At 36.5% G+C, this 27270-nt stretch overlaps 2 protein-coding genes and 1 long non-coding RNA gene across 8 annotated transcripts in view; 1 reads left to right on the forward strand and 2 right to left on the reverse strand.

The window, feature by feature from the left end:
- LOC128183109 (E3 ubiquitin-protein ligase TRIM71-like) overlaps window positions 1–27270 on the reverse strand; it is a 116046-nt gene that overhangs the window by 35627 nt on the left and 53149 nt on the right. The window lies entirely within an intron of this gene.
- Window positions 1–27270, forward strand: part of LOC128183101 (midasin-like) — a 94580-nt gene that overhangs the window by 24786 nt on the left and 42524 nt on the right. For all 4 annotated transcript variants that reach the window (XM_052851960.1, XM_052851961.1, XM_052851962.1 and 1 more), the window contains 23 exons: window positions 3222–3338; window positions 3729–3875; window positions 4400–4547; window positions 4833–5112; window positions 6653–6788; window positions 8201–8470; window positions 9733–9929; window positions 11519–11688; window positions 12389–12595; window positions 13170–13375; window positions 13559–13681; window positions 13931–14128; window positions 20410–20517; window positions 20913–21020; window positions 21244–21324; window positions 21748–21984; window positions 23223–23351; window positions 23441–23642; window positions 23908–24175; window positions 25323–25439; window positions 25860–25944; window positions 26299–26571; window positions 26914–27083. In XM_052851960.1, coding sequence (XP_052707920.1) covers window positions 3222–3338; window positions 3729–3875; window positions 4400–4547; window positions 4833–5112; window positions 6653–6788; window positions 8201–8470; window positions 9733–9929; window positions 11519–11688; window positions 12389–12595; window positions 13170–13375; window positions 13559–13681; window positions 13931–14128; window positions 20410–20517; window positions 20913–21020; window positions 21244–21324; window positions 21748–21984; window positions 23223–23351; window positions 23441–23642; window positions 23908–24175; window positions 25323–25439; window positions 25860–25944; window positions 26299–26571; window positions 26914–27083 — 3977 coding nt within the window. The remainder of the gene's footprint in view (window positions 1–3221; window positions 3339–3728; window positions 3876–4399; window positions 4548–4832; window positions 5113–6652; window positions 6789–8200; window positions 8471–9732; window positions 9930–11518; window positions 11689–12388; window positions 12596–13169; window positions 13376–13558; window positions 13682–13930; window positions 14129–20409; window positions 20518–20912; window positions 21021–21243; window positions 21325–21747; window positions 21985–23222; window positions 23352–23440; window positions 23643–23907; window positions 24176–25322; window positions 25440–25859; window positions 25945–26298; window positions 26572–26913; window positions 27084–27270) is intronic.
- LOC128183139 (uncharacterized) lies at window positions 16907–19631 on the reverse strand. Of its 3 annotated transcripts, XR_008243544.1 has the most exons (4): window positions 19476–19631; window positions 19277–19349; window positions 18339–18439; window positions 16907–17368 (listed from the first exon to the last, which is right to left on the reverse strand). It is a non-coding gene; the product is annotated as an uncharacterized LOC128183139 (long non-coding RNA). The 3 variants fall into 3 exon arrangements; XR_008243543.1 differs by lacking the exon at window positions 19277–19349; XR_008243542.1 differs by lacking the exon at window positions 19476–19631 and having other exon boundaries at window positions 19277–19461.

Here is a 27270-nt window from a genome sequence, read left to right on the forward strand (position 1 = left end):
TTGAAGATGAAAACAAAACTGTTAATATCGAGACACTCCTGGCATGGGCAAATATGGCAAGAAACTCCTTGCAAATGTGGAACGGTTTTAGCAGTCATCAGTTAATATTTGGACAAAATCCAAATCTGCCAAACATCATGAAAGCTGATTTGCCTGCGTTAGAAGGAAGTACAAGTTCAGAGACATTGTCTAAACATTTGAACACCTTGCATGAAGCAAGGCGTGCCTTCATTCTGAGTGAAGCTGATGAAAGAATTCGAAGAGCATTGCGTACGAAAGTAAGGGCAGCAGAAGAAAAGTATGACAATGGGGACTTGGTGTTTTACAAAAGAGAAGGTCGAGAGCGCTGGTTAGGACCTGGAAAGGTGGTTTTCCAAGATGGAAAAGTTGTATTTGTGAGACACGGAGGTGTTTTTGTGAGAGTATCCCCCAACAGACTGTGCAAAATTAAACATGATAAATCAGATATAGAAACTGATAAAGACTTCTGTGAGAAACAAAGTGAAAAGGGAAGCAAGGAGGACAAAAAGAAAACAGAAGCTGTTGTCCCAAGTATTGTCTCAGAAACTCTGACTCGGGCACCAGTACAACACAACCAGGAAGAAACACCACAAACTGATTCAGTACAGAGACAATTACCCCGAAAAAATGACAAAATCAAATACAAGTTGCCAAACTCAGAAGAATGGACTGAAGCTAAAGTACTGGGGCGTGCTGGAAAAGCAACAGGAAGATACCCCTCATGGTTTAATGTCAGGGACAGTATCGACAATGAAGATAAAAGTGTAGACTTAGACAAAGTGGAGTGGAAAGCAGTTGATGAAGAGAAAGTTAACATAGCTGACATCAATGGTAAAGCATCACAGGATCAAATGTTAATAGAAAAAGCTAAGCAAACAGAGCTAGAAAAATTGCATCATTTCGACACATTTGATGAAGTAGAGGACCATGGACAGAAAACATTATCAACAAGATGGGTTTTAACTGGGAAAGATACAAGTACAAGAGCCAGATTGGTTGCACGGGGTTTTGAAGAACATTCGTTTATCCCTTCAGATAGTCCAACAGTGGGAAAAGGAGCTATTAGAATTTTTCTTGCAGTGGCAGGAAGCAAACGATGGATTATTAAAACTACCGATATAAAGTCTGCTTTCCTACAAGGGAACCAACTACAACGAGATGTATACATCAAACCTCCCAAGGAAAGCGATACACCTGTTGGATTTGTATGGAAACTCAAGCATGGGTTATATGGTCTAAAAGATGGTGCCCGTCAGTTTTATATGAGTGTACGGGATGAACTCCTAAAACTAGGGTGCAATCAGTCAAAGATGGATCCTGCAGTGTTTACTAAACAATCTGGAAAAAGACTGACGGGAATAGTATGCTGCCATGTAGATGATTTTCTACATGCAGGAGAAGTAGAATTTGAAGACTTGTTGTGCAAACTAAAACAGAGATTTCTAGCTGGTAAAGTGGAAGAGACAGATTTCCAGTACATTGGATTCCACATTAAACAGAGGGAAAATAAAATTATGGTAGATCACTCGAAATTTATGGATAAATTGGATCACCCCCAAATTGACCCGAAAAGAGCGATACAAAAACATGAAAAACTTACTAATGATGAACAAACTTTATATCGCAAATTAGTTGGACAACTCAACTGGGCAGTGCAAGGTTCGCGACCCGATCTAGCATTTGAGTTAGTGGATCTAAGTACAAAATTAAAAACGGCAACAGTGGCAGACCTATTGAAAGTTAAAAAAACCATGGGAAAATTAAAAGACATAATCCATATTCAAATTTTCCCTCTTCTCCATGGAGCAGTTGAAAAAGACTGGGAGATTTTCGTATTTACAGATGCAGCACTAGCAAACATAAGTGAGGGGGAAGGAAGCACAGGGGGACAAATTTTGTGGATTAAAGATCGTATAGGGAACTGTTGTCCTATACATTGGCAGGCCAACAAAATTAAGAGAGTTGTTAGGTCAACAATAGCTGCTGAGGCTTTAAGTTTGCAAGAGGGTTTAGAATCGTCTCTGTATTACAGAAAACTACTGGAGGAAATCTGTCATTTGGATTCAGATAAAGTACCAATTACAGCATTTGTTGACAACAAGAGCGTGGTGGAAGCACTAAAGTCTACAAAAATGGTGGATGATAAACGCCTTAGAATAGACATAGCTGCAATAAAAGAAATTAAGAATAACAACGTTCTGGTTAAATGGATTCCAGGAAAAGTACAACTTGCCAATTGTTTGACCAAGCGAGGAGCTGATGGCATGCAGTTACTGAACATTTTACAGACGGGAAAGATGCCCGAAGAATTCACGTGAAATGATATGAAAGACATTATTATACATTTTTAAATACATTACTTGCATGTAAAGGGGCAGAATAATCCCCAGATGACCCGAGGGTAGTCTAACCCAATGAAGGTCATCATTTTTGTATATATGTTATATTCAAACACGTTAAAATCTTTTTTTAATTTTTTACTTTATAGTCAGATATCACAAAAGAAAAAGAAAAAAGAAAATTTTAATTAATGTTAATATTCTGTTACATGTAATTATCTAAGAGAGATAACTCTGTAAGTCTAAATATGATAAGAGCTCTCCTACAAAAGGAGGCTGAGTTGCAGTGTACTGTGTTACCTGATGTGCACATGGCATTGGAATAAAATGTGGAAGTCAGTGTGTGTATCCTGAATTTTATTAGCGTTAACAGCAATGTCTAGATTACTTCAATCTGCTCATAGGTCTAAGAGGCCCTCAACAGAGTAATGTCTAGATTAATTCAATCTGGTCATAGGTCTAAGGGGCCCTCAACAGGGTAATGTCTAGATTACTTCAATCTGCTCATAGGTCTAAGAGGCCCTCAACAGGATAATGTTTAGAATACTCTATTCAGGTTATAGGTGTTTGAAGCCCCCAACAAATACTCTAATCTGGTCAGATATCTTGATTAAAATCAACAGGGTGTTCTTTAATCTTAGCCATAGGTTTATTATTTTAATCGTAATGCTCTCTATGAAAAAAGGGTTCTCATCACAAATTGCATTAGAAACTTTGCAAATAGAGGTATGTGTTCATAAAGACTTGGATAGATATTTATTTTAAAGGGGATCGATGAATAATGGTTTGAAATACCCTTACCAATCATTAACAGGTGCCCTCATTTGTGAATAAATATATGTTCTCTGCATGTTGATATAGTTGCTGGATGACAACCGTGAGCTGTTTATCCCTGAGACACAACAGACCGTGAAGGCCCACCCCAAGTTCATGCTGTTTGCCACACAGAACCCCCCAGGTCTCTACGGGGGCCGCAAGGTAAAGAGAAAACTGTCAGAATAAAGGATCATACTGCAGTTGTTGCTTGCTCAGAATCAAAGTAGTGTGTATAAAGACTATGTTTAAACAAATACAGGCTAAGGTTACAGTATCATTGTTACATCCTACATAGATATGCGTATACATAACTTGAGTAGAATGAGGTGGAATTTCTAAAACCTTTTTTTTGCTCAGATCTTGTCTCAAGCAAACATTGTGCTGTGTAACTAAAGTATGTAGATTTGGTGATCAAACAATTGCTGACTTTGAGTATAAAAGTACATGGAAGTCAACTTGTATGTAATAGTCCAGTAATTGTTACTGAAGAGGATGTATTTTTAAATAACAATGAAATATTAAACTCTTGTTTGTCTATTTACAAATGCTCAGATCTTGTCTCGAGCCTTCAGGAACCGGTTCATTGAACTCCATTTTGATGAGATCCCGAGCGCTGAGCTGGAGACCATTCTCCACCAGAGGTGTGACCTTCCCCTGTCCTACGCAAAGCGACTGGTGGCGGCCATGTTGGATCTACAGGTTTGTCCCAAAACTTTCAGAACAGGTTTTGATTGGCTGAAATAAGAAGTGGTTTGCTAACTGTAACAGAATGAAAGGTTCTATGTGATTCAGAAGATGTGAGTGTTCTATCGAAAGATTTACAAAACTTTGAACCTTCTCCACTGTGTAGTAACAAAGATGGCTGTTCAAAATTTAAAATATGAGTTTGCTGTATTGGAAATGATTTAAGCTAATCCTTTCTCCTCTGCTGTTGTTAAATAATTTTGAATTATAGAGTATAACATAACTTAATTTAATTAAGCATTTAATACTAGTGTATTTTATCGGAATATTTTCAGTTAATGTTTGTAATATCTACACAGTCATATAGATATCAGTTTATTGATAGAAAGAGAGGTGACACTATCTTTGACCCTGTATGTAAGGGGAAACATCTCTTCTCTGCTGTTTTAAAATGGTTGTAAGTTCTTTGTATACAATGTGTATGCTATAGATAAAAGCTAATCTAGTCCCCTCTCCTCTGTTGTTTCCATTTCCTACAGACAAGGAGGAGAGGTTCGGGTGTGTTCGCCGGCAAACAAGGATTCATGACTCTCCGTGACCTATTTAGGTGGGCGGATAGGTACAAGTGCAAAGAGGTCAAACTGGACAAGAAGTTCTATGATTGGGATCAACACATGGCTGACCATGGTAAAAAGTTTATGTGATATTCAGTTGTCACCTGCAGATTAAGAATCATTCAGATTTTAAAAGAGGAATATGAAAGAAATTTATTTAATATTTATTAAACACATGAAATTTCTAATCTTTGGTCAGATAACTTTATTCTTATTGCCGACCTATCCAATACCAGTAGTGCTGTTATCTGAAGATAGAAAACTGTATATTTATTATGCTTTTAACAGAGAAGTGTTAACAACTTAGTAGCATGACATGTCCATTTTAAGTAATGATTTCTTCATTCTTATTGAACAGGGTACATGTTGATGGCTGGTCGTGTGCGAAAACCGGAGGAAGCTGCCATTGTACAGGAGGTGATCGAGAAACATCTCAAGCGCTCAGTGGACCCTGATCGACTATTCACGCTGACCTCGCAAACATCGCCAACAACCATTGCCATCTTGAAGCGAGTAACACAAAATTTACCTGCGGGATTTGAGCACATTGTATGGACGTACTCCATGAGACGACTTGCTGTGTTGATCGGACATGCTGCGCAGTTCAAAGAACCAGTCTTATTGGTCGGGGAAACAGGGTGAGGGAAATATTCTAGTACTCTTGAGTTGTTTATGGATGAGTTCAAGCAATGGCAATTGTATAAGGGTGTTTTATAAAGCTGTTTAACATCCAAATCTTACTTTCTCTACCTGTGAAATTCAGCCAAATGAATGTAACTATGACTGTTGTAATAATATGACTGTGAAATTTTACAGTTTTTTACTGACTCTGAATTTAGAGTTCTAGATGATAATGCATAATTATCTTTATTGCCATGAGGTACTTCATAAACGTATGGTCAATCTCTGATTTGAAACATGATAGTCACTTTTTTGTGCATAGTATCATTATCACAAATGAAATTTACTGAGGAGTAAAATTTGGAAGTTTAGAAAGTAATTGGACTATTAATTTGATTTCCAGTATAAAGCAGGGGAACAGTGGACTGCTACTGCTACTTTTATGTGGAAAATTGAGGCTTCAAGGCTTCACGAATTTGCTAATGATTCTTTCAACACGATCAAGGCTTGACATTAACGCTTGTCCAGTACCAGTTAAAAAAATGTACAGACAAGTGAATATTGCTGGCCACTTGTCCGACTGGACAAGTTCATTTTTATGTAAAGAAGTCTCCAACATTAAAAAAAGAAAAGAAAGTTTTGTGAAAAGTTTATTTGTAGTCTCGTTACAAGTTTATCAATTAGTTATTTTGAATTTCAATCCCGACATTAAATTGCAATGCAATTGAGTTACTCTTGGTTGGCATTGAGGTTCACTAATTTCAAACAACTGTTAAGGTGTGGATCTTAGTTCTTACAAAGTACCAAACACAAATGTTAATAAAAAGAAAGGAAGAAAAGGTAGCAAATATAAAGGATTATGGAAAGAATTGTAATTTATATTAGGTTTCATACATCATTGATAGACTATGATGACTTTCCATGTTTAGTTTAAAAAACAGCTCAGAATGCATGTATGCATTACATGTATATTTAAACCTGATGCTAAATTTAAAATATCTTGTAATTTGCCATGACAAAGCTACAGCTGACAAAGCATGTTTAATGTTATATGAAACAAATACATTTAAGAAGACACTTTAAGTTTCTATTTAAAAAGTCAGGTTATTAATTATAGCAAGAATAATCAATAAATGACTAAATTTATTTTAGTAATACAGAACTGTAGTTTTCAAGTTGACAATATTTGATCTTTAATATTGAAAAATTTTCGGACAAGTGGAGTTGAAGTTCGGACAAGTAAATGTCTTGGTCACTTGTCCGAATGGACAAGTAGGAAAAAAAGTTAATGTAGAGCCCTGACGATATGTATATATTGCACTTATATGAACATTAAATTTCATGGATTAAATCAACAATTTGAAGAAATTCATGAAAATTGAACTTAATTTAAGAAATTCAAGACAAACATAATTGTGTTTTATCTGTAGCTGTCGTAAGACAATGGTCTGTCTGTAATTGGCCAGTCGCACATATTTGTGTTGTATTTTTTAGTTGTGGTAAGACGACAGTCTTTCAGCTATTGGCCAGTCTCGCATATTTGAGTTTTATTTTTAGCTGTGGTAAGACGACGATCTGTCAGCTATTGGCCAGTCTCCAGGGCAGTGACCTACATTCCATCAACTGTCACCTCCACACAGAAAGTGCTGACTTCCTGGGGGGACTGAGACCTTGTAGATCTTCTCAGGAGGAGGTAAAGATAAAGCTGTTTATCTTCATTTTTTTGTCTTGACACAAAATCAGAGAAATGGAGTAAATGTGTAATGTTTTTTCCGTGCAACTCATTTGTTGTGATTAAAATTTTTTTAATAGGATAGATACAACAGCAAAGAAGGATAATTGGACCTATTGGTGGATCTTTATTATTATCATTTTATGAATTCAACATTTATGAGTTTCAAACGATATAATATGGTTAGGGACAGTTTACGCTTTATAAACCATGAAGTGGTTTATAAAAAAGCATTTACTGTTCCAAACCATTTTTTATTGTTTAAAACTATATTTCAATATTGAATTCATTCCTTAAATTTAATTTTTTACCATTTGTTGATTTCATGGTGGTCATTTGACTCTAAAATGACATCAACATGCCATTGTACAAATTCAAAAGTAACGTCAAGCGGATTGATACATTTTTGACTTTAGTCTTAGTATGACGAAGGCAACATTCTTTATACGATATGGAATAATTTTTTTCGCCAATCAGAAAGCAAGTTACAACCAGAATTAAATTATTTTTATATTAATAATGATAAACAGATAACAGGTAACCACATGTCTCTACAGCTAGTTATTGTGAGCAGCTGATGTACCTATATATTAACTGATGACACGGTCGGCTGTCTACAGCTAGATTTATATATATGTCATGGTGTGTTATTTTGTGTAAATATGTTTAAGAGTTTACTCATGCCAAATGACAAGTAATTAGCTAGAGTCAGTCTGCTCTGCTAATTATCCCCAATTACCGGTAGTCTGATTATTGTTGATATTTTATAAGTTAATCAAAATCACTTAATCAATAAATTGTGAAACCTGCCTTCGAGTTATAGCTCTATGCATATTCGACTTAGAGGTCAATTTAAGCCTATTGACTAGGCTGACCCCCTGTCTCTTGGGTTGGGCCTATACAAGTTAATTCCCCTTATTCTATAGTGCCCTTTCCCCTCGGTGACATATATTATATCAACTCTCACTATAATCATGTATTTTCTCCTCTATTTCTAGAAGAAAATCAATTTTGGTTAACTTTATAAAATCAGTATAAAAACTTTTAAGTAGCTGGAATACATAGGATTTATTTTTTGTAAGTCCAAGCATTCTTTGCCAGGACCCATCAAATCAAACTTTAACTGTATATTATAAAAGCAAGCTTATCTTTAGGCAGGGGTGTAGATTTATTTCCTGTACAATGTTTTTAATATAATTTGTAAGTTCCTATAAGACAATGCATTCCTCTTTAAGGACGCAGACAATTTTCCAGACCAGTACATTATACTATATTTGTGTCAAGTTTCTGTGAGACCATGCACCTTATTCTAGCACCAAGAATTAATTTATTCCTGCACAATATTTTTATTATGACCACGTATCCTCTTCCAGGACCCGGACAGCCCCAGGAAGTTGTTTGAGTGGGTAGATGGTCCCCTAGTCAACGCGATGAGGAATGGAGACATGTTTCTGATCGACGAGATTTCATTGGCTGACGACTCGGTACTGGAGAGATTGAACAGCGTGCTGGAGCCAGAGCGTACCTTGCTGTTGGCAGAGAAAGGCGGGGATGGGGGGAGAGAGGTGGAGGCGGTGGTGGGGAAGGATGGGTTCCAGGTGTTCTCCACCATGAACCCCGGGGGCGACTTTGGTAAAAAAGAGGTAACCAGCCTAACCAACTGCAGAGATTGTATATATTATATAAATTATACAGTAAAACACGGTTATAAGGAACACGCTTACAAGAAATTGATGCTTACAGTGCAGTGATTTTTATTCCCCGAGACTATATTACATGTTGTAAACTTGGTGGATATAACAAATTATGCCTATAACGAAGTAAAACCGCCTGTCCCCAGCACTTCGTTATAAGCGTGTTTTACTGTATACACAATACAGTAAAACAGGCCTATAAGGAAGTGCTAGGGATGGGCGATTTTACTTCCTTACAAGCCTAATTTGTTATATCTGTCAAGTTTACAATATGTAATATATCTGTCAAGTTTACAATATGTAATATAGTCTTGGGAGATGAAAATAACTGCGGTGTAAGTGTCAGTTCATTATAATCGTGTTCGCTGTTACCATGTTTTACTGTACTGACCAGACCCAACCTAACAGAATGCAGACCCTGACCAAACTCTGGCCCAGACTCTTCTCTCTATGTCTGCTGAGGGTCTGCTATGGCAGACCCAGAGCTGACCCCAAGCAGACAGAGCAGCCTTAAAAAGCAGACCCCGATTTCAGAAGCAGACCATTAAATTGCCACTGAAATATGACCAAATGTCTCTACATTTGATGAATTTATTTTGGAATATACAATGGGTTGGCTTATAAGCGATAAAAAAATTGACAGGTCTGCTTCACACTTTAAAACAAACAAAAGAACTGACCTGGAGTAAACCCACAGCGAACCTGCAGCAGACACAGAGCAGATGCCAATCTTTTAAAACCAGACACAGGCAGACACAAAGCAGAACGGGGGTCTGTTTCATGTAAGGTGGTGTCTTTTCAGTACTGTACTTTTAAGATGTTAGGGCCAGAGGTATTTATTGTAGTACATAAATCTATAGTGGGATGTGAATTTGAATGAGCGTGGGTCAATGAACAATGAACAATCTAGAAATCTGAGTGAGATAATTTCATAAAATAGACCCACACTGATCTGTAATCGGTTGTTTAACGGCAAAAAATCTGAAAGGCAGGTTTGTTGACAATTCATATCAAATTTTATTTTTATGTCAAAAGACTGTTACATGTATAATACATTTTGCAATGCAACCAACAGATGTAAATTAAATGCATGTAATTACAAATGAATTTCATTGAATCTATTGCATTGTCATCTTATGCACTCTATATTATATTATAACCTGTAATCAAAGTACATCTGATTCAAAAGAATTCTTTCCCAACCCTCACAGCTCTCGCCTGCCCTTAGGAACCGCTTCACTGAGATCTGGTGCCCCACGACCAGTGAGCGTGACGACCTGATACACATCATTGAACACAATCTGTCGCCGGGCATTCACCTTGGTAACCAGCAGGACGGGACTAGCGGAGTGGGCCGGGTCATCATGGACTTTGTGGACTGGTTCACCAACAACGAACTGGGCAGGAGGTGGGAACTAGACTAGAACTAGAATTATATACAGTGTTATTATTTGTTTAGATGCAATGAACCGTGAAGACATGTGTATAACACACACTTTTCTTCAGCCAAAATTTGATCAAAGTGGGGGGTACTTATTGTACATAGGTCTAAAATTTTACCCCATTTTTTCAAGCCGTGATTCTTGATACCATGGGAGTAGTGCCTGCTGATATCATGTGTTACACAAGTTGTATGAGTGTATACTAGATTTACTGCATCAGAAATACCTTATTCTGGGTTTTATTTCCATGTATTGAAATATTTATCCTCTCTCAACACTATTTCTCGCATCAAACAAGTTAAAATATCGCCAGTGTATTCGCCATTACATAAGCAGCCACCTGTTGACTCGGCGTGTGGTCAATGTTTGTTTAACAATTTCCGGTGTCAGAAGCATGCACCTGTCTTGTGTCGGACTTCACAGGTTGTTTTCAAGTGCATGAAGATTAGCAATTATTCTGATTACTTTGTGTCCAGTTATGCAGTTGAACATTATTGCTTTACATAGACTCTGCTAAAAATACATCGATCATTTGTACGACTTGATAATGACGATATACGACATACAAATGTCTATTTAACAACAATCAAAGAGTTTGACAGTCACTATAATTAATTAATTAAATCATTTCTTTTGATGTTGTTTTGGTTTATATCTGCAAACATTATTACTTTTAAGCACTAAGCTCGGTTGCCGTTCTTCTCTACGTATCATGATCTTCAACTTCTCTCTGTTGTATAAGAAACTCTTCTTTGCGAAGTGTCAAATGATATTTGATACCGGTACCGTCCATGTAAATCAAAATTGTTAGAACTTTGAGTCTAATATCGTTTAAGCCATGTTCTGATCACAAAATTACAGAAATTGTGCATTGATTATTAAAATAATCATGAAACGTCGATAGTTTTGGGGAAAATGGCGGCCGTTGATTTCGCCATTTTTTGGGTGCGTATTATACATAGGACCTGCTGTTTTTTCGCCATTTTTTTTATCAACTTTTGATGGGTGTGTATTATAAACAAGTGCGTATTATACACAATACTTTACGGTAGTTCTAGTTATTTAATTAAGTAATTTACAAACTTAATGTATTTTATTGTGTAACAGAAAATTTCATTGACTTGAAAAGTTAAGTTTGTATCACAGAACAAAAACACGGTTTTGATGAGAGGTTAGATAAATGTTCTCATGACTATACTAACAAGTTCAAGTCTAACTAATCTCTTCTTCTGTGTAAAAATGTTTACGAATTGCATGTCAGTAAAAAGGGGATATATTCTCCAAAGAAACGCCGTGGTGACGGTTTGTGTTATGTGGTGACGGTTTGTGTTATGTGGTGACGGTTTGTGTTATGGGGTGAAGGTTTGTGTTATGGGGTGACGGTTTGTGTTATGGGGTGACGGTTTGTGTTATGTGGTGATTGTTTGTGTTATGTGGTGACGGTCTGTGTTATGTGGTGACGGTCTGTGTTATGTGGTGACGGTTTGTGTTATGTGGTGACGGTTTGTGTTATGTGGTGACAGTCTGTGTTATGTGGTGAGATCTCTGATTGTAGGTGTGTGGTCAGTATCAGAGACATCTTGTCCTGGGTTAACTTCATCAACACTTGCTCCATCAAGATCGATGCAGACACCATGGAAACCCAGCCCGGGTACAACCAGTTAGAGCCAGCTGTAGCCCTGATCCACGGAGCGTGTCTGGTGTTTCTGGATGGTCTAGGAGCAGGTAACTCGTACTCACTGAATTGCACCACTCAACATGCATTCATTATACCACCGCTCCAAAGAAGAGGCATTATACTGTTTTACCCTTGTGTGTCCGTCTGTCTGTGTGTCTGTCCGTAACAAATTTTTGTCATTGAGAAATATTTCTCAGCAACTATCAATTGAAGATGCTTCAAATTTCAACACATTCTTTGCTTAGACATGCCATATGGTGGAATTCATTTTTGAACAAAGTTTATGTTGACTTCCTGTTAAATGTCAACGTTGCTTATTTTGTAACACTAGTGAGCATTGGCTCACAGATATCTTGTAATGTACTAAGTGGTTAATGATTGATAATGATTATTGTAAAGTGTTAAGCTGACATTACCTTAATCATCATCTAACACCATGTAAAATGCTAAGTGTAAAAATGGTATGCCTCTCCCAAACACTAACAACAAATTGAATTTTTGTCTTTTTGTCAATAGGTACCAGCAGAAAATAATGTTGGCAATAACTTTCGTCTATGAAATGTAGTTTTCTTATGATGACTCTGTAGCATGTTACTGTGTTGGTGAAGACCGGCTCAAATTGTATCTCTATGTACTCAGTGCATTGACTGTAAACCACTGACACTGACAATTGTTGGTCTGTCATGTTTGCATTGTTTGACTTTCTGACAAGGAATAATAATGCCTGGTTTCCTCTTGTGTTTCCAGGGACTACCAGTAGGGGGCGTGATACAGAGGTCACGACCCTTAGATCTACCGCACTTCAGCACCTCCTACATCTCATCAACCAGATGACTCATCAGTCACATGACTTGGAATCTCTCGGCCTATTGGACAAGAGCAGTGGGGCCCTAGAAGGGGTGGTCAAGCTGACCCCTGAAGCTTTCTGTATCTGGCCATACAGTATAGGGAGAGGTGATTATCTAATGTGGCCTTGAAGTAACGCTGTCATTCTTACTCTGCTTTATAGTTACATTGATTTATTCTATTATGTTGGTTGTTGAAGTTATGGATACAGGATTTTGTGAAAATATCAGTCATAAAAATAACTGTTTAGTGCACAGTTTTTGAGAATTTAAACCTTTCAAAAAGTTTTTGTTTGCAGTGAGTGAGTTTGCTCCTAAAATAAATAAGTATGGTACAATGTTTGCAGTGAGTGAGTTTGCTCCGTGCTCCTCTAGATCCAATGTCCTTGTAAAATAATTTCACACCTCATCTTCCCCATTAAAGGACAGAATAAGTCAGAAATGAAACAAAATGTGCAAAAATATTCCAGTATGTACCTCTGTCAGTATGACATTGGAGGTGAGAGATTGTTTAGTTTACAGGGATTGTAAGTACCTTAATGAGGTTTAGCATGGTGATGATTAGCGTGGTCGTCAACTTATTCTGTTGAAGTAGATAACAATCCTTAGTCAATACTGAAGTTAAACATGCTCTTTTGAATCAGACAATGTGCTTTTCCTGATTGAGTGATGTCATTGTACAGGTGATCTGGAGAGCAGTGTGGACAATAACTACTCCCTGCAGGCCCCCACAACCTGTGTCAATGCCCAGAGGCTCCTTCGGGGGCTTCAACTACCACGCCCACTTTTGTTGGAGGGATCACCGGGGGTCGGGAAGACCAGTTTGGTGGCCGCCATCGCTAAAGCAGCTGGGAGGGAACTAGTTCGCATCAACTTGTCTGAACAGACTGTAAGTAAAATTAAATGGAGGATACTACTGTACATGTACTTAGCATTAATTTGTACAAACAGAGACTAAGCAAAAAACGAGTATGGTAGTTGATATTTCATTAAAAAAGCTTAATGCTGCATTCAGCTTAATGTGGTGATGTCCTTATTTTGATAACTTAACACAGCATGTTCTTTGTGACAGGATGTGACAGATCTGTTCGGAGCGGACCTACCAGTGGAGGGGGAGGAGGGGGGCCGGTTTGCCTGGAGAGACGGACCACTTCTGAGGGCTCTTAAATTGGGTCATTGGGTCGTGCTGGATGAGGTATGGACTGCTGGGGTTTATCATTGATGAAGCTGTAGCATGCACTAAAAATACTTCAGAATCTGTCTGCTACAACAATTAAAACAATAATTTTATAAAATAAAAAATTATATGTTGTTTTTTTTGGAAATAAAGAGAGAAAAATTATTACATGTATGAAAGTTCCTTTGAACTACTGAGATAATACACTTTACAGTAGTATGAAAATTATGATTTTTTCATGACTAAAGACTTCTTTTGTGTAATTAGTTGAACCTGGCCTCTCAGTCGGTGTTGGAGGGACTAAACGCCTGTCTGGACCACAGAGCCGAGGTGTTTATACCAGAGCTAGCCAAGACGTTCCACATCCAGCACCAGAAGACGCGACTGTTCGCCTGTCAGAACCCGCTAAACCAGGGGGGCGGGCGTAAAGGCCTGCCACGGTCCTTCCTCAACCGATTCACTCAGGTAACTTGTCCTCAACCGATTCACTCGGGTAACTTGTCCTCAACTGATTCACCCAGGTAATTTGTCTTCAACCAATTCACTCAGGTAACTTGTCCTCAACCGATTCACTCAGGTAACTTGTCCTCAACCGATTCACTCAGGTAACTTGTCCTCAACTGACTCATTCAGGTTAAGTATTTATCCAAACTGTCTAGGTAATTTTTATCATTACAGCGAATTACAGAATACCAGTAGAGTTTTCAATAGCTTGTTGGATTGCTCAATAGGGTATTCAATTTGGTCAGCAAGGTCACACCTCACAGCCTACTCAATATTCAGGGTCATGAACCCTGGGGAGCATTCATTATTGTCCCCAAGAGAGACAACTCTTGAAAACATGCATTAACTATAGTCCGTTTCTTAAAGGGGCATGGTCACGATTTTGGTCAAAAATTATTTTTTCGATTTTAATGTTTACAATGCTTCAGTAATAGGCATACAATACATTTTTAACAGGCAACCAAAATTTGAGTGTCATTTGATGAGTTATAAGCGAGTTACAAAGCTTACAATTCTTCGCTATGTAAACAAAGCGTTTGTTTACACTTTGAATGTTGAAGTAAAAATTCCAGTTTTAGACCCAAAATAAAGGTATTAATCGTTAGGGACTGTTTAGTTATGCTTTAAATGAATAATAAGATAGACAAACCAGCTTTAAAAAGATTTTTTACTGGTATATTGAACCTAGGTAAACAAAAACAGGGCACGATCCTTGTTTACATGGCGAAGAATTGTGAGTTCTGTATCTTGCTTAAAACTCAATGACTGGCACCCAAATTTTATTTGGTAATTAGAAATGCATTCCTAAAGCATTGCAAATAATAAAAACAGAAAAATAAAATTTGACCAAAATCGTGACCACGCCCATTTAATCTTATTAAAATAAATAAATTGATAAAAGTTTTCAAAGTATTTTAATTATAAATAAATTAATACATATAACAATGAGTAAAAGGCATGAAAAAGGCATGAAAGAAGTACATTTATTCATCAAATATAGTAGGCGGTACATGTACCTGGTGAATATTAAATGTATATTGCTTGTAGGTACATGTACATAAATCTACACAACTACATTCAATTAATACACTGTGTTATGTAAACTGAAAAAAAAATACACAGGTTGTAAGTCTAGAGATCTTTTTTAAAATGAATTTTCTTAAAATGAAAAATAAATTAATGAAATTGTATATATCATTCTAAAAAAATCATTATACTAATAGACACGAAGTTCAACATAAATAAAGTGATACATTAGATGAATAGGATATAATGTACAGCAATTTAAGATTTAGATGTCATTTTTCATATGAAAGGTAATTAAAACTCCATACCATTTAAACAATGAAAAGAATGTGTTTTATTGGTGTAAGTTTCATTCAAATGTTGCTTTTTTTTATTAATAATATTATTTATGATCACATCGAATCAGTTTACCTTCTTTTCTATGAATCATTTTCTCAAAGAAGTGTTATTTTCATACTTTATATTATTTTTAAACAAACATAAGACTCGAGCTTTGTTTACATAACAATAAATTCTTACCCCTGTATCTCTTTTATAACTTGACTTCTAACATTCAAATTACCGTAATGTCTCGTGTATAATACGCACTCGTGTATAATACGCACCCCCAAAGTTGACCAAAAAATGGCGAAAAAACAGCAGGTCCTATGTATAACACGCACCCAAAAAATGGTAAAATCAACGGCCGCCATTTTCCCCCAAACTATCGATGTTTCATGTTAATTTTATAATCCATGCGCAATTTCTTTAATTTTGAGATTGGAACATAGCACAGACGATGAAAATCGACGGCCGCCATTTTCCCAAATAACTATCGATGTTTAATGATGATTTTTTAACCCAAGCGTAATTACTGTAATTTCGTAATCGGAACATGGCCTAAGCGATATTAGAGTCAAAGTTCTTACACTTTTAATTAAAAAGGACGGTACGATTTACATGGGCGGTATCAAATGTCATTTGACACTTCGTAAAGAGTTCTTACAACATCGGAGAAGTAGAAGATCATCATACGTAGAGAAGAACGGCAACCGAGCTTAGTGCTTAAAAGTAATAATGTTTGCAGACATAAACCAGAAATTATTTAATTGATTAATTATAGTCAAACCCTATGATTGTTGTTTAAATAAACATTGTGAAGAAACGTTCGTATGTCGTATATCGTCATTATCAAGTCGTACAAATGATCGATGTAATTTTAGCAGTGTCTATGTAAAGCAATAACGTTTAACTGCATAACGGGACACAAAGTAATTTAGTTTAATAAAATCAGAATAATTGCTTATCTACATGCACTTGGAAACACCCTGTGAAGTCCGACACCAGAGAGGTGCATGCTTCTGACACCGGAAATTGTTAAACAAACATTGACCACGCGCCGAGTCAACAGGTGGCTGCTTACGTAATGGCGAATACACTGGCGATATTTAAACTTGTTTGATGCAAGAAATAGTGTTAAGAGAGGATAAATATTTCAATACATGGGGAAAAAAAATTAAAAATAAGGTATTTCTGATGCAGTAAATTTAGTATACACTCATTCAATTTGCATAACATGTTATATCGGCAGTCACTACTCCCGTGGTATCAAGAATCACGGCTTCAAAAAATGGGGAACAATTTTGGTCCTATGTATAACACGCACCCCCCACTTTTGATCAAATTTTGGCTGAAAAAAAGTGCGTGTTATACACGCGACATTACGGTATGGTCAATTATTCAAAATGTGCAAGTATATCATTTTATGCATAAAGAAATTGAAATCAAAATTTTGATCTAAAATCGTGTCCAAGTCCCTATAAAAAAAACTTGTATAAAATAGTAAGGCTAAATTCCAATTTAAAAAAAATAGCTGTTTCCAAAAATGTTACATGTATATGAATATGTTATATAAAAACATATGTTAGATGGATGGGTAGGAAAAATACAAATTAAGTGCACTCGATAAAAAGTTTGCTGGTATTCATTATGTGCACACAATTCATCCAGTAACATTTAAAGTTATGCAACATAAATAAGAATGTTATGAATGATGTGTATAGAACAAATTCTTCTGTGGTTGGCTCCATAAATCTTGAAAAGATGGTGTGAGTTGGTAAAAAGGCAGAATAAGGTTCCATTCTAATCCTCATGCATTCCATTCAAGAAATATTCATTAATGTCATGGTCTGGAAACTAAAATAGAATAAACATAAAATGTTAAGAGAATTACATGTAATTTTGCAAACATTGTGCATGCACTCATCAAATACTTACATGTATATATTCAATGACGTTATTTATGGAATGTGCAATTACTAACAATGTAATCTTTTCTAATATTGTACATACATGTATTACATCATTTTGCCACTAATTTTCAACCCAGCTGACAGTTTCTTTTTGTTATATATAGAGCGTCAAAAGATAGTTGCATCATGTGCATGTACTTTCAGTAATTTTAAAAGCCGTAAAAACATTTCAGTACTACAAAACACTTTAAATTTGTCAAATGATTTTACAAATGTAATATGTACTAATACACCAGTAAGTCACAAGTGATATATACTTTTTAAAGCAGTACAATGTATCACTTATAAGACAACATCAGGAAACCTGGCTCAATCAATTCTACACACACATGATAAATGTAATGAATGTGTAACTTCAATGGTGTAACTTCAAAGATATTTAGATATCCAGTGGACAGAAAGATATTAAATATATTAAACAAAGATCAAAGTCACAAACACTTATGTAACACTTATGTAACATATGATTGTCTGTATGAGTTTCAACTATCAACATTCTATGTACACCAAAATATGATTGCGTCAATAACAAAAACTAATCTGAAAAACATATTTCCAGCATAAGAAATTCATGGGATTTCTGCAAATCCCATTTTCTCAGAGAGTGTAAAACACATCTCTTAAAGTTTATAATATTTTCAAACTCCTGGTATTCCTTTCAGAGGTTCCCACCCCTTAAAATACAGATAATCAAGCAGACTTGCAACAAGATGCCCATATAAACCTTTCCCTTTTACACAAGACATTGTAGCTATTTAGATGACCTTGCTTAGCTTTCAATCATCTTAAACAAAATATATCTACATATGGAAGACAGGTTGTAATTTTAAGTTTATTACATGACAAAGAAGTACCTTCTGGGCTTCAGCAGACATGACTGGGTCATTAGCAATATCAAATTGACAATATTTTCTATATTCCCGATCTTCAGATCATCTGGAAGCCGCAGGTAAATCTGTAGATTAGAAGAAAAAAGATACACTAGCTATCATTACAAAGCTAAATGCTGTCATTATCAAAACAAAAGGGTGTGTCCTAGTTTACACTTTTTTATGGGCACATGCAGTATCTGAGACATGGTCAAAACATTACCATGATAACAGCTATAACAACTCATTAAGTGGGAAATGACATATAACTATAAAATTTGTTATGGCTTTTCATACTCTCTCTCTCTCTCTCTCTCTCTCTCTCTCAATATCTTTGTCAGCAATATTTCTAGTGCAATGTGGCATTATTGAAATATATATATCCTATGGTTCAATCATGGAAGCAAGACAATCAATAACAATTACATGTACATGTACACTGTAAATACTCTCTCTCTCTCTGAGTCTATCTCTCTCTCAAACTCTCAATCGTATAATGTTATATTTACATAACAAATGCAGACCCTTGATTCATAAACACTCTCATCGTTAATAGATAAATAAGACATAAAGTTAACAGTTTGAATGAGATACAGATATCAAAACCACATGTACAGTGTATGTACATTGTACGTGTCGAGGAAATTCTGTATGGAAATGACTGAAAGCATGATTGATACAAACTCAATATTCTAGGAAAAACATACAATATTTTTTAACGTATGCTACATAACAATATGTGTAAAAACTGACTATAATACACCTGCATACACATTTCATACTAAAACAAGTCTTTCAAGTCACATTTCATCAACGACCATTAATTATCGACATTTTTGTAACATGTGTACTAGACTTAATGCATTGTAGGCTTTTAAAAGAGTTTTTGAGTAGTTTAACAATGTAAGTAAGTATGTTCTTACCGACGAATGACTACTCCTTAGCACGTTTTAGATTGTTGACAAAATCGAGGATTGCTGTTCAGACTGTTTCATGCTGAACAAAATTTAACGAGATAAGGCTAATCACCCCAAACTTCGACTTCACATTAATAAACAATTCTTCTGCAACTTTAAATAATTTAAAAGCTTGCCAATATAAGAAACAAAAACTTTTACTTACTTTTTCCATTTAAACTCCTCTCTCGATTTTCACGAGTATGAGACTGGTCTCGTTAAAATCCCGAGATATACGAAGTTTTGACTTTCTCGGGTTTTTTCATTCTTTCGTGAATATAAAAACCAGAAAGGTTCCGATTATGCTAATAAGGCTGTGAGGTGTGAAGGTATCACATCAGGTTTAAATCTAGGTCCTGTGGTTACTCAAGTGTAGATGGTTATTTTGCACTCAACCCATTCATTTTACACAAAGAAAACATCTAGAACACTCCCTCCTATTGTTAGCTATTCTATTCATAGACTTTTAAAAAGAAAGTTCACCTGGACAGCACTGGACTCTATAGAGAATCAATTCTGCTTGGAGTAATTTGAATTTTGTTTTTCAAAAAATGTAATTCAAAAGGCAGTTCTGAAGAAACAAACAAAAGAGACAAGCATAACTTAAAAAAAGACTGAGGTATTTTTTCACTGCAAAAAATCATTAAACATTTTGGTTCCCTGATTTCTGGTGCATCTTTCAGCACTAATATTTTTTTTTGTGCTGACTGCTTAATTAGTTCAGACTTTTATAGCAGTAATGTAGGATAACAGAGAGAAACAAAAAGGCCCAAAACATGCAAATGTTAACCAGATTAACTCACTCTATTGCTGTCATACCTGAGTAATCACATGACCTAGATTTAAACCTAATGTGATACCTTGCTGACCAAATTGAATACCCTATTGATCAATCTAGCAAGCTATTGAAAACTCTACTGGTATTCTGTAATTCGCTGTAAAAGTGGGACATATTTTTAGTTATGTAGTGGTGAAAGTTTTTTACATCATTTAGAAAATTAATGCATTATTAGCACTTGAGTTTGCAAAATTAATGTTTTTGAATTATTCAATTGTTATTAAAATGAATCATTTTAACAAGTTATGTTTTTTTTTTTAAGGTTTACATAGAACCCTTGACCTTCAATGATCTGCTATTTATAGCTCAGAGGATGTTTCCACAGTTACCATCAGACACTTTGTCAAAAATGGTCACATTTAACATAAAGGTACATTTGTACATTACCTTCAATTTTTATGGGAGAAAAAAAACTTTGCAGTTTAATATCAGGACACATCTTTAAATTTGATACCACCATGTCCTATCTGATGAACTTTATCAATAAAGAATCAATATCAAGTTTTTTAAGGGGGCTTGATAATTGTGGCCAGCTTTAGACTATATACATCTCCCAAAACAGAAGAGCTCTATATAAAGATATAGCAAATGTTTAACCTAAAATATTTTAATAATTTGTTACCTACCCTGCCTCCTTACAAAACAAAACGCCACAGCATTGGTTGTCTGTAGAATTAGAATTTATACCAATGTGCACTTGTGATGTATCAGATATGTTTGGATAAATTGATACACATCAAATAAACAGTTATATGTTGTCTGTAGATGGAACAGGAGACGGTGGAGGGGCGGTGGGGCCAGAGAGGGGGACCCTGGGAGTTCAACCTCCGCGACCTGTTCAGGTGGTGTGAACTACTGCTCAGTGAACAAAAGGTAGGTCAATGGTCATCATCTACTGTTCACTGACCAACACGAGGTCAAGTGTCATCTTTTAGGGTAGAAAAAGTGGTATGCTAAAATAATATAATTGCTTTCTTGTAAGATCTGATACATGAAAATCAGCTTTTGCCGAAATTAGAATTGTGATGACTTGATGTTACAATGAAATGATGAAAAGCATGATTAAACACGGATGTTTACCTGTGGTTTGTTACAGGTGACAGGTGACCTTGACCCTGGTCAGTTTGTGGGTCTGCTGTACAGGGACAGAATGAGGACATTGGAGGACAAACAGAGGGTAACTGTAAAATCCAACCCCCAACCCCACCCCCCCCCCCCCCACACACACACACACACACACACTAAATCCACACACCCACACCCACACACACACACACACACACAAACCATTGGTATACAATGTACATGTAGAAATACTAACAGGGGATAACAATAACTATATATAGCCACCCTGACGAAACCTCCTTCATTTATGATATTGTCAAATATCACAAAATAACCTCTTTATATTCATATTATATATGCATATCATTCACCGTTGGATGACTAATTGATTATTCATAAATAGTCATACACTAAGAACAACAACTAAACACAAAAGTTTAAAAAAATTATTTTTGCTTAAAATTGCGTAAACCTGCAGCCATCAGAGAGGCCTGTATTACAGTGAATTGTTACAGTTGATTACCCTCTAATTCAGGTCCTGGACTTGTACGATAGAGTTTTCTCCCCTGATCGGCCCGCCTATACCTCCACCAGAGAGGTGGTCCTCACTGACTCCTACCTACATGTGGGTCACTCCCGCCTCCCCCGGGCCGACCTCCAAACCCCTGGCCCCAGGGGTGGGGGCAGGAAGCCACTGTACCTCCTGCACCACTCTCTGGAACCGCTGGAGTCGGTGATGAAGGTTGTTGAGCAGGCCTGGATGAGCATCATCGTAAGTATTAATTCGCAACAAACTTATTTATACAGCATCATTGTAAGTATTAACACACAACAAACTTATCTAGTATACAGTCTCATAGAATGACCCTCGATCAGTGGATGAGCAGCATCGTAAGTATTAACTCGCAACACACTTATCTATACAGCATCATCGTAAGTATTAGTGTGTATTGAATACAAAATAACACACAACACACTAATCTATACAGTCTCATAGAATGACCCTCGATCAATGGATGAGCATCATCGTAAGTATTAACACACAACACACTAATCTATACAGCCTCGTAGAATGACCCTCGATCAGTGGAATTACATTGAATTCAATACATGAACTGATTAGTACATACAGTTTCAATTCTTGTCAGACTTAGTATGTTTTATACTGGACTGGGTATAAAGCTGAAACAATTGGTAGGTGATGAATAATGAACATTTAATATGAATTTGGTTGTTTTGTGAGCCAATATTTCTAACTCAAGTTAGGGATGTTACTAAACCATGTGTCCAGGTAGCGTAGTGGACAAAACACTCACTTTTTCACCGCTGCGACCCGAGTTCGATCCCCGTGATCGACAGTGGTTGTATGTGATAGGGTATGGCGGTCGCCGGCTTGGACACGTGGGTTTTCTCCGAGTACTCCAGCTTCTTCCCACACCAATGACCCCTCGTGCTAACATCGGTGCCAACGAGAGATACATGTATTAATATAAGTTGCTTAGAACTTGTTTATCAATCGTTGTAAAATAAATACAGTTCATGTTTGTTTTTTTTTTACTAAACCATAACTCATATTAGGTGTTGCTGTTACATAGTACTGTATTACTTATTCATGTATGACTTTTGAGTATTTATTTTAGTATAATATTTGGAGCATGATGTACTTTAGGAAGAATATACCGTAGAAGCATATATTTTCGTTGAGTCAAAATTTCGTTGTTTTTAAACCAAATAAGATTTCATTGGCATTTAATTTCGTCATATCGTAATTTCTTTGTATTCATTAATATTTGGGTTAAAAATTCGTCATGGATTTAATTTTGTTGATTTATATTGCCAACGAAAATAATGAAATTAAATCCATGACGAGTATTTTTGCTTCTACAGTATGTAAAGTTTTATAATCTCTAAGCCTGATCAGTAGAGAAATTTAAAGCGGTGCTTGATGGATTGATGACTACCTTTTCTTGATTTGTTTTATACAATCATATAATTCTTGTCATCGATAAGGTTGGAGGTCAGTCCAGTGGAAAATCCACCATAGTGCAGATTCTGTCACAGTTGACCGGAAACAAACTCCATGTCCTAGCAACAAACAGCGCCATGGATACCACCGAACTGCTGGGAGGTTTTGAACAGGTAACCATGGTTTTCTTCTTACTTTCTTGTACATGAAATGAAGCTGTCACTGATAAAGAAACATGACCTTGATATTTTCTGACTTTTAGGCAGACAAAAAAAGACATGTAGAGGAATATGCTCTGGAAATGGATGAGGTCATGACCTCTTTATTGAATGGTCTCCTTGGTAACCCATGTGACCAGACTGGTGAGAGGTCACAGAGTCAGAAGTGGGAGGAGAGGAGAGGGGAGGCACAGAGGCTGGCCCGGGTTTGGGGGGAGTATAAACAGCTGCAGGGAAAGTACACAGGTAGGCTGCTAATGAAGGGAGTCTGGTCTGTAGAATAGTGGGTTAGATGACAAGTGGGTGAAATTTATATGATTGGATTTGTGTTGTTAAAAGGGGGGGGGGGGGGGTTTAAAGAGTGATTTGAACTGTCTGACTGGCAGCAATTGTAACACTTCATGATTTCCTAGTCATCTTTACAAAGAGTACAAGTCTGATTTATTTTTTATTTTCTTTGGACCTGCCTCCTGGTTTTCTAATGTTTTGACCAATGTTATGACTATTGTAGGTAAACATCTGACCTCTACAGAGGAAGCTGTCCGGCTCCAGGAGAAGGTAGACGCCCTGGAGAAAACATTTCATGTCATTCAACCCAAGTCAGCACAACTAGGGGAGGCCTTTGACAGACTACAGCAGAGGAGATCCAAGGCTCTGATTGGTCTGGAGGAATGGAAGGCGGGGCAAGGGGCGGGGACTTTTGAGTGGATTGACAGCTTGTTGGTCCAGGCTCTACAGAATGGGGAGTGGCTGATGATTGACAATGTCAACTTCTGCAAGTAAGGAGGCAGAGTCTGTTAAGGAATATTCTCTTTGACAGTATTTGACTTATTATTTTTTTTTAACATTCACAATCAACGACATTTTCGGTTAATCTCTATCAGTATGTTGTTGCATTTTAAACCAACTTGTCACATCCAGTATTATAGAGTGGATTGGCACAGGACATTATTAATTATTCACATGATTATTATGTTGTAATGTTATATTGTATACCTATTTACTGTCTATTAGGACAATAGCAAGTTTATCGTTGGTAACTATTTCACAAGGCGAGGGAAATAGTTGCTGTTGATCATGAGGGGGACAATAGATTTGCTATTGTCCAATTGTTAGTAAATTCTGTGGTTTCATTAATATTCAAGGGTATCAATTTCCATGGATAAAGTGAAAATCACACAGTTGTTGACTGGGGTCGAGGGCAACAGTTATTCTGTCGGACCGGCTCGCAAACTGTTTCCCAAGGCCAAGGGCAACAGTTTGCGAGCTGGTCCGACAGATCAACTGTTGCCCGAGACACAGTCAACAACTGTTTTGTTATAACCCTTCTAATCAATAACACGTTTTTGCGGAATGTGACGTCACCGGTCGACAGTCTTTTTTAACAGTCGATTTTAACAGTTCCAATCTAACAGTTCCAGTCCCACAGTCAAAATGATGGACTTTTTTTCTGTAGAGTTATATAGTAATTGTTTTACAGGGGTATAACAATATAAAATGTTAATAGAAATTACACTTCAATGAACATTTAATTTCGTGAATCAACTTCACAACGAAATCCAAGAAAATTGGTATTCAACGAATATTGAAGAAACCACAGTATGTATTTTAATGATAATTATTATACCAAAAAAACTTTATTTTTCGGCAATCTTGATTCTCTTGATGATAAACAAATTAAAGTTATTGGACTTTTAATATAATGTAAATTAAATTACACTAGAGGTGTTCCGAGTATAAAAAATAAGAGAAATCGAATGCCGAAAGTTTTGATGACTATTCACCATGGACAGATAGCATGGAATCTATTTCACAGTTAGATAGAATAGCATGTTAAACTTTATTCATGTACCTTGAAATTCTACATAGAAAATATTCACAGAGGTTTATTGATTAAAGCTTTTTTTGTGCTTTTCTGGATTTCAGTGCCTCGGTGTTAGATCGACTGAATGCCTTACTGGAGCCAAATGGAGTGTTGTCCATCAATGAGAGAGGGGTCATCGACGGGGAAATCCCCAGCATCAAGCCTCACCCTCAGTTCAGGTAGAACAGGTTTATATACATGTAATAGTCATGGAGAATCCTGGTGTAAGGCCCATCCTCATTCATGTAGAACGTTTGGTCTGACAGATAGGGGACATCCCACATCAACCCTCACTGTCACTTTAGAGCAAATGGCATTTGAATTACATGTACTAATTTTAAAGTTAACAGCAAAGAGGAGTTTGAAAAAGAGCTTATAGGCTTCCATTTAAATGAAATTTTGAATCATTAAAACAAAACAGGTTACATACATCATGTACATGGTTGTCTATTGCCTGAAATCACAGCTTATCAGTGTTTGGAAAATTATAAATTAAGGCTTTTTCTATTTTTGGCTGTTTTTGACTTTGAAATATATTTCTCTTATATTTCGGGTGGGTTTTTTTTAGCATGGATTATACTTTTCTACTGTAATTTCAGACTGTTTTTGACCATGGATCCCAAGTTTGGTGAAATCTCCAGGGCCATGAGGAACAGAGGGGTGGAGATCTATATCCCGGGGGAGGTGGGTACATCTACATACTAACTGGTGGCCATCTCAATGCTATGGAAGAAAAAAAATCATCTATTAATAAATCATTTAATTCAAACAATCATTAATTGTAATAATTTTGTGTACAACATGAATCCCCGGTGTACATGTAGAGTATTTTTATTGAGTGTTTGTTGTATGATTATTTACCTAAGTTTATTGATTTGAGTGTGGATGTAAATAGATTGAAAATTAATGCTTCAAGAACATGCAGATGATAACTTTGTGTCCATTATGAATAATTGCAAACAACTTATATCTGAATAAAATTAATGACAGATCAGCAATTAAAAAGATACATCACTTGTAATCTTTTTACCTTTTCAGGATGAAGGCAATCCTTATTCACAACAGGACATGAGGAAGATGCTTCATGGGATTGGTGTGGAATGTAAGAAGGTTTCTGATTGGCTGATATCTCTGTATGTAAGCCTGCGAGATATCTTACCCAGGGGAGAGAGGCCTCACTTTCTACAGCTGATACAGAGTGGAGTGATCTCGGTCCAGCAGACAGACCGCGGGGCCCCCAGGGGGGAAGCGGTACGATGGGCCGCCCAGGAGGTGTTTGTAAAGAGTGTCAACAACTTGGCCTCCAGAAAGGTGGGCTCTGATTGGTTAACAGATGTCTTTATTTTCAAATGATTTAATTAGGACAAAATGAATTTATCTTTAGATTCTCAAGCCAAATATTTCAAATTTATTGTGAAATGCGGGTATTTTAATTGTAAAATTTGCCAAGGTAAATAATTCAATTTTTATAATTTAAGATTTACTTAAAATTGAAAATTTTGAAGTATTCCTTTATTTCAAATATGGAAATAAATTAAATGAATATGTGGCAGTGTTTGGTCTGATCAGTTGTACTGAGAACCCAATAACTGGTTAAGTGTTAGAATATGTTTACTGCTACTGCCTCTCTCTCATTTCTCTCTTTATTGACAGAGAGTAATGGCCTTGTTGGAGGACCACTCCCAGCGCTGTGACCTTGACCTCCAGCAACAGGAAGTAGTGCCTCTGAGTCCGGTGTTGGACTTTGTGAGGGACACGTTTGCTGCAGACCTACATCAGCACTTGGCCCTGGTCCAACACATCTTACAGGGCTGGATCTACAGGTAACAGCTACTCTGTGTTTTATATGATACTGTATCTACTGTGGAAGCATTGGATTCTGCAGATACCTGTTTCCTACAATACACAAAGTCTTAAATTCCTGACAACAAAGGCAAAAGGGGTGAAAATAAAGTAGGGACAAATACTTTTTGCATATCTACCTTGTAATCATTGAGTTAAGTGGGGACT

Source organism: Crassostrea angulata, chromosome 5 (genome assembly GCF_025612915.1).
Source record: "Crassostrea angulata isolate pt1a10 chromosome 5, ASM2561291v2, whole genome shotgun sequence".
In the NCBI taxonomy this organism is placed as follows: domain Eukaryota; kingdom Metazoa; phylum Mollusca; class Bivalvia; order Ostreida; family Ostreidae; genus Magallana; species Magallana angulata.